The sequence below is a fragment of the Pseudopodoces humilis genome, chromosome 20, assembly GCF_049639895.1.
Source record: "Pseudopodoces humilis isolate 2021_Gansu_Grassland_sample_001 chromosome 20, ASM4963989v1, whole genome shotgun sequence".
NCBI classification, from domain to species: domain Eukaryota; kingdom Metazoa; phylum Chordata; class Aves; order Passeriformes; family Paridae; genus Pseudopodoces; species Pseudopodoces humilis.
In genome coordinates, this window is record NC_142219.1 from 11,880,259 (window position 1) to 11,888,192 (window position 7,934).

Sequence of the window (7,934 nt, forward strand, 5' to 3'; positions counted from 1 at the left end):
AAAAATAACCTAAGGGATGAATCATGGAGGATGAGATGGGCCCGGCTGCCAAATGATGTCAAGAGTGTATTTCGGAACACTGTGATGTCCCTCAGGTGACAGAGGGAAAAAGAGACTTTCATATGAACAGATTCCAGCTTCTATTTAGCTGATTAGCAGCTTTCTCTTTAACTCCTTGGCTTGGGGAGTAGGATTTTCCCAGCTCAACGTCTGCTGCCAGGAATGGCCGCGCTGGGAGCAGGCAGTGCGAAAGGATTAAAATGCTTAAAAAGACCCTTTGAGTCCAATTTTTAGATTTCCTTTATTTGGCGAGTCGTTTGTGGGGTCTGATCCAGTGCACCAAAGGAGATGTGGGATGGCCAGGAGCCAGCCTCTAATGGCTCCTGCTTCCTTCCCTCCTCCTTTCCACACTGGGCACCAGGCTGCAGGTGGTGGTGCTCTGCTCTGGTGCTGGGATCAGATTGGAAGGCGGGCACTTCCCTCTGCCAAATCCCAGACCTCTGTCCCGCCAGTGCAGCAGCTTGCAAAAATGATTATTTTGTCAAACAGCTTTTTTTCCTTTTTTTTTTTTTCCTTCCTGGAAAATAGGGAGTGCGAGCAAGCCTCACACTTTCTCAGCAAGGAGGATAAAGGAAATAGCTGAAGTTTGACAAGTGGAATTGAATCCCTGGGAGGTTTTTTCCTCTGAAAGCAGATAATTGATTTTCCAAAGCACCCCAGTAAAGCTGCCTCCAGTTTTGATCTCCTGCACGATGACGGGAGAGGAGCTGGAGTTGATATCCCTCCCTTTTTATGGCAGAGTAGATGTCTGTGCCCTTCCCCTCCAGAAAGCTTTAGGGGTTTTCAGCTTTAGCACTGGCTGAGTTCAAGGGGTTGGATGCCACTAAAGCAGCAAGGAATTAAGGATTAATAGTTGGGGAGATAAGTTTGGCATCCAGGAGGCAGGAGCAGAGTATCTCAGAGGTCAGATCCTCCTGTGATGCTGCAGGAAGGTGCTGGGCATCCACAGGTGGAACGAGACTGGAATCCCCATGGCCATATTATGGAGTGAGTTTATTAAACAGGGACCTTGCCATGGGAGCTCGGGCTGCTGCTGGCCAGAGGGAACAGTTACTGCTTGAATTAAATACAGCAATTTCCCAGTTCCACTTGAATCTGCCCTTCTTTTACTCAAAACCATGATTTTGAAAAGTAACACTCGTGAATTGGTTTTGGTAGGACCTGTAAAATCTGTCTTCCCATCTGAAATTCCTGCTGAAGCGCCGCTGATTGATTTGATTCCTGAGCTGTGCTTTGCTCTGGCAAGAGGCCTCCTAGCAGGGAGCGTGTGCTGATCCTGCTTTTCCTTGGTGGGGAGGAGTGTTGGGAAAGCAAACATATGGCAAACCCAGAAAGGTGTGGATCCAAACGTGCTCCGTGCTCTCCTGAAGGCCAGGCAGCTCACTCCCAGTCTGACAGGAGGGTCCAAGCCTGGAACCTCCCTGGAGCTGGGATGAGCCCCAAGTGCTCCCACTGAGCCCAGCTGTCCAGGCAGGACATGCTGGGCCAGGTCTGTGTTGCAGCATCACGGGGGATTGGCAAAAGGCTGCTCCTTTTTTTCCTGAAGGCACATCTGAGCAGGCAGGGGTGTTCCAGCAGGGACCCCTGCCTGAGAGCTGGGTGCTTCCCCATGGGATGATACCACAGCTCTCAGCTTCCAGCTGTGCTTTCCAAACAGGAGCAGCTTTGCTTGGACAATGGGGAGAGCTCCAGGAGCGAGCCCTTCCAAGCAGCCCATCCTCTCCCCAGGCACAGCCCCAGGCCACAGCCAGAGCTCCTCTCTGCTGGGGCTGGGGGAAGCAGAAATGCTTGTCCTGTGGGATGGGCTGCGTGTTTGCCTCCTTGTCACACGGGAGCTGCTCTGCTGGAGCTCTGGGCTGCCCTGCTGCCTTGTCTCCCAGTCCCTGAAATGTGTGATTTGTGAAATCATATGATGCAATCTCCGCTGGAGAAGGGAAGGACTTGCAGCACCATTAGGATCGTAGCAGGGGTGTGGAATGAAGTACAGTTAATGTGTTGGAACAAGTGTGTTTTGGCTTTTTCTGGAATTAATGTGTACCTGATGAGTTTGTTCCTGATAGCCATCAGCTGGGAGGAACTTGCTCTGGCTTCTCAAACCTGAGATCAGTGTTTCCCTTTTCCTTCTGTTTTCACTTGCTGCATTTTTTATTTGTTTGTGTACTTTGCTTTATCTCTAAATCTTGATAAATAAGGATCAAACCCCACACTCCTTTGTGATAGGAGCTGGGTTTAAAACTTAACACCATTAGCTCTAACTGGTACTGTGACCTGGTAGCAGTGCTCAGAATCCTAAGGTCTTTTTCTGTGGTTCTGGCTGAGTCTTCAATTTATTTCTCTTCAAAATGCTTTGTCTGGGTGGTCAGTAATGTCCAAGAATCAGATGTACCTAAAAACTGCATTTTTGAAGTCAAAGCAGATCCTGGTTGCAGGGTGCTTGCTTTGAATATTGGTAATTAAGTCAAGGGTATGAACCTGTAATTCCCTGTCTTTTTTGAATTGCTGCACGTTTAATCTCCTCTGAAATCTTTGCAATAATAATCCTTTCCTTGATCCTGGTAATATCACCCCTTGTCCATGTGGATGTGGGCATGTACCAGGGGGTGGGATGTGTTAACAGCATGCCCAAAACAGGTGTTTTATGCCTCGTGGCATTGCTGATGATTTGGGAGAGGAGGTTTCTCCAAATTTCAGTTGTATTTTCTATCATGGACTCATAGCATCATGGAATGGTTTGGGAGGGACCTTAAAGCCCATCCCATTCCACCCCTGCCATGGGCAGAGACAATTTCCACTGTCCCAGGCTGCTCCAAGTCCTGTCCAACCTGGCCTTGGGCACTGCCAGGGATCCAGGGACAGCCCCAGCTGCTCTGGGAATTCCATCCCAGCCGCTCTCCACCCTGCCAGGGAACAATTCCTGCCCAATATCCCATCCAGCCCTGCCCTCTGGCAGTGGGAGCCATTCCCTGTGTCCTGTCCCTCCATCCCTTGTCCCCAGTCCCTCTCCAGCTCTCCTGGAGCCCCTTTAGGCCCTGGAAGGGGCTCTGAGGTGTCCCTGGAGCCTTCTCCTCTCCAGGTGAGCACCCCCAGCTCTCCCAGCCTGGCTCCAGCCCTTGGAGCAGCTCCATGACCTCCTCTGGAGTCTCTCCAGCAGCTCCAGGTCCCTCCTGGGCTGGGCCCCAGAGCCCTGTTTAGATCCTAGAACCTGTAAAGACTCAGATGCTGTATGGGGGGAGAAATCTGCCTGAAAAAGATCTTTGCTAGCAAAAATCAGGGTGAAAATCCACTGGTGAGGAGGATGGGCCTCACTGATTCTCCAGCCGTGACCCAGATGTGTTTCCACAACCCCAAAGTCCTCAGGCTGTCAGGAGGCACAGGCAGAGCTGTTTTTAACCCTGTTTTTCCCCTCAGGGTGAGGGTGTTTGACCTGCGGCGCGGCGAGGCCGTGTGCTCCGTGTACGGGCACCAGCTGGGAGTGTCGGCGGTGCAGATGGACGAGTGGAAGGTGGTCAGCGGAGGGGAGGAGGGCCTGGTGTGCGTCTGGGACCAGCGAATGGGCACCAAACTCTGGGAGATGCACGCCAGGTAACTCATCCTGGGGGAGCCTGGGCCCTGGGGGGTGTCAGGGCTGCAAGGACAGTGTGGGAGTGAGAGGGTTTCTGGGGAGTTTCCGTGCTTTGGGGACAGGGTGCCTCCCCAGCTGGAGCTCTGTGTGTTTCTGAGGGGGCCCTTCAGCTGTCATGGCCTTTTTGCTCATTAGCTGAGTGTTTCAGTCGGTGTTGGGGAGCAGGGAAAGTTGTTCCCCCTGGATTTTCCATGAAGTTCAATCAGTGATTTCTCCCGGCCCCATTCCCAATCTCTTTATTTGTGGAATCTTGGGTTCAAAGTGCTGGACTGGCTGTTTGGAGAGTGACTGGTTCTGGTTGTGTCCATCCAGTGTATCCATCACAATCCCTGTGTTTCCCTTCATGGTGAGGATCAAAGCATTTAAACCCATTTAAATACTGAAATACCAGTTTGTACTGAGCACAAGGAGCACAGTACTGAAAGTACAAGCAGAGATTGGCATCCTGGAGCTGACCCTTTGTACAGCTAAATGAAGATTTCCTGATCAAAGCACAGGATAAAGACTGGAGAATTTAGCCCCTTGTAAGTCTGAGTGATACCCATAAAATGAACAGATAAATCCCGATTTCTTTATTTTTTTATTATTATTATTGTTTTTAATGCATCTTCCCCAAAGAGGAGCTAGATGAGGTATTTACAGCCAGGGAAGTTCAAGCTGGAGTTGTCATTGATTAATAGCAGGTATCACTTTCTGTGTTGACCCTGGGAATGATAAAGCCTGTTGTGATGTGGCTGATGCATTAAGGACAATATTCCATTGATTGTCTCCTTGGCATGCTCATTAGTGCTGCTGCAGGAGGAGGGCAGGCAGGGCAGGGCAGAGCTCGGGGATGCACTCCAAGTGAAACCATTAGATTAAACATGTAGAGAACAGTGTTTAATCTATAGAGTAATCAGAAGGGATCACTTCAATCAAAAGGCTTTCCTAGATACGGTGTGTGCTGTTATCCCTGCCTTTGGCCCTGTGCCAGCACTGGAGAACAGGAGCAGGAGCTGAGGGAGGTGGCAGGAGACACGTGTGGGGTGTGGGGATGAGCCATCCTCATCTGAGGAGGGAAGTGGCTCCTGCTGGAACAGACACTGCTTTTTCCTGGGGTTTGGGATCAGCTGTTCACCAGAGGGAAAGGAATGAACACCTGACTTGAGCGTCCAAAGGAGGGTCAGGAGGATGGGGAAGGGTCTGGAGGGGCTGAGGGCACTTGGAATGTTCATCTGGAGCAGAGGAGACTGAGGGGAGACTCCTCAGGGGCTGCAGCTCCTCCCGAGGGGCAGCTCCGATCTCAGCCCTGGGACAGGGCCAGCAGCCAGGGAAGGGCTGGAGCTGGGCCAGGGCAGGCTCAGGCTGCAGAGCAGGGCAAGGTTCTTCCCCCCGAGGTGCTGGCACTGCCCAGGCTCCCCAGGGAATGGGCACGGCCCCGAGGCTGCCAGAGCTCCAGGAGCGTTTGGACAGCGCTGCCAGGGATGCCCAGGGTGGGATGTTGGGGGCTCTGGGCAGGGCAGGGGCTGGATCAGTGATCCCTGAGGGTCCCTTCCCATTCCACGGTTCTCAGCTTAGCGAGCATTTCTAAACCAGCTGGGTGTGTGGGGTGTCCTTCCCTTCGTTTGGGGAGTGCTGCAGTCCTTAGGGCAGCCAGCCCAGCCCGGCCCAGCCCAGCCCAGCCCGGCCCGGCCCACATCCATCCCTCCCAGCTGTCCCGGCTCTCCAGCAGTGTTTTCTGGGCTCCCCGTGTGTTCTGGGAAGAGCCCGCTAGATGGGGATAGAAGATGTGGGATGTGCTCCAGGCTGGCAGAGCCACAAGTGCAGGTTCCCAGCCTCTGGCCCGGGGAGGGCGCTGATTTCGATCGCTCCGTGTTTGATCCAAAGCCATTCCTTCCCCAGCACTCGGATTTTGGGGAGCCCAGTGCAGGTGGGCCCTCACCCCGTGCTCTGGGCTGTTTTGCAGACATCCAGTCCGCCACGTGTGGTTCAATTCCCACAGCCTGATCACTGCCAACATCCCCGAGGAGAAGAACCCCCGAGGCTCCAGCATCAGCGAGGACGACCCCAGCTTGCACCGAAAGTGAGAAACCAGCCCTCAGCAATCTGTTTCGTTTTTAAATAGCACCCTGAGCACCTGAGTCATCACCCAGAGCACTTATAGAGAGGGTATAGCAGCAAAAAAAATAAAATTAAAAAAAAAATAAGGGTAAGGTTTATAAAGCAAGCGATGAATTGGCTTGAGTGCAAAAAAAAAAAGCTCTTTTTTTTTCTCTCAGCAGGGGAACATAAAGTCCACTGAAGCCAGGCAGGGAATGCAACCCTCTCCATGCTCGAAATATTAGTAATGCTGTCTCCTCCTAAAGGAAAACTACTGGCATTTAAGCTGCAGGTTTTGGTATTTGCATCTCAAATGGCTGTTAGTGCTAATTGAACTATCAAATACCAATGTATTTATCTTCCCCCGTGCTGGAGAGCCTGGAGACGTTTCAGCAGATGACAGTCACGTCTCTGCAGGGCTGGAGGGAATGATTCACCAGCCCTTCCCAGCTTGCTGGGTCCCTGGGAGGAGGCAGGAGGGAGCTTTCCCTGTTCAAAGTGCTCAGCCTCCCGCAGAAGGGATGGGGGTTTTTATCCAGCTCCCGCAGCATCGCTTTCTTCAGTTCAGATGATTTTTGTAGTGATTTCTACCTCTGTTTGCTTTCCCCCTGGGGTGAAGTGGTGTGTCCTGGTTGTTTTCCACACAGGTACCGCGGGGTGATTTATTCCTACGAGTTCTCTGTGGACCAGCTGGCTGTGGACAGCGTCCTCCCCATCTGCCGCTCCTCCTACGACGAGGTGACGGGTTACAACTACAACATCGGCCTGGCAGTGCCCTACGACAGCATCTAGGGCACTCCTCGGCTTCTGGGGCCAGCCAGGGCCACAGGCAAAGGAAAATCCATGTGGGACAAGCAGCCAAAAGCTGCAGAAAGCCCGGGGATGTGAACCCAAATAGGGCGGGGCTGCCCCCGAGCACCCCGCTGGAATGTGTCGCTCTGGATGTGTCCAGAGGTGCAGCCTGCTGGAGTGGAGAGGCTGAGGAGGGACAGGGAGAGCTGCAGGGTAAATAAAAATATTCCTGCTGCTTGTGGGAAAGATGCTGCAGGTCCCATCTTGGTCAGGAAGCCAGAGTGGGAGACTGAAGGGGCAGGAGGATGGGAGCTCTCTGAGGAGTTCTTCCCTACCCCAAGAGGGAAAAAAATCACCAAGGACTTGGAAAAAGCTGAGCCACGTGTTTGAAATGTCTGTCCTGGTATTGAGCTGCTCCTTCTTGTTTTCCTTGGAGTGCATTGGAATGTGGCTGGGAACAGGACAACAGGATCATGCACAAAAGGTTATGGTGGCTGGGAGAGGGAGGGGAAGGTTCCCTAGGCCAGGCTGGATGCTTGGGAACTCAGCAGGCCACACACACATCACAATTATTTTAGATCAAATTATTTTTTTAATTCTTTTAAATCCTGGATTAAATGTTTTCTAATTGTACATGTACATCTGTCTGTGGAATTCTGTTCCTGAGCCTTTTAGGGTGAGCTGACCCCTGTTCACTGGATCAAAGGGCTGGCTCAGGTTGTCAGGTGTGTTCTTGGCTGGATCATGTCCTTCCACAGCACCTGCAGGGTTTTCAGTGCTGCTCTTGCTTCCAAGCTGGGAATTGATGATGGAACAGAAGGGGTGACGTGGCCACAGTGGGTATTGAGCCCCAAAGCTGTGGGGAGGCACCAGGTGAAGGTCAGGAGGTGTTGTTCAGGTGGGAAGGAGGAGTGAGGCTTTACCTGAAGCCCTGACAGGTAAAACCAGTTTGGGGAACAAGAGCTCCAGTCCTGCATGGATCTTCTTACTGATTTAAAATGATTTTATTGTGATTTGCCCGTGTAAACTTACTGGTGCAAACCAAAGCTGTGTCAGTTCTGTTTAAAGTGAGGTTAAGTTTTAACCTACATCTCTTTTCCTGGGTGAATGGAATCAGTGTGAAGTCCTGGGGAGAGCTGCAGGAATGTGCCCAAACCTGCAGGAGAGGGGCTGGGCTGGCACTGCAGCCCTGTGCGGTCACTGAGCCCTGGATTTCACTGCCTTTCCTCCTTTGCCTTGGGGGGGAGGTTTCCCATCACCCATACACCAAAATTTCACGTTTTAGGTTTTTAATTACCTTTTTTTCCATGTGATGGATACACAAAAAGTGCAAAGGGCAAAAAGGCATTCTGTCTGACCAATAAATTTGATCTTTCATAAA

At 51.8% G+C, this 7,934-nt stretch overlaps 1 protein-coding gene across 2 annotated transcripts in view; it reads left to right on the top strand.

Annotated features, from left to right (window-relative positions):
- Positions 1-7,934, top strand: part of FBXW8 (F-box and WD repeat domain containing 8) — a 49,784-nt gene extending 41,850 nt beyond the window's left edge. The window contains exons 9-11 of one of the 2 annotated variants that reach the window (XM_005524618.3): positions 3,469-3,642; positions 5,628-5,744; positions 6,409-6,687. In XM_005524618.3, coding sequence (XP_005524675.2) covers positions 3,469-3,642; positions 5,628-5,744; positions 6,409-6,553 — 436 coding nt within the window. In that variant the 3' untranslated portion in view covers positions 6,554-6,687. Of the gene's footprint in view, positions 1-3,468; positions 3,643-5,563; positions 5,745-6,408 lie in introns of both variants that reach the window. The other variant, XM_088065029.1, reaches the window with a different exon arrangement.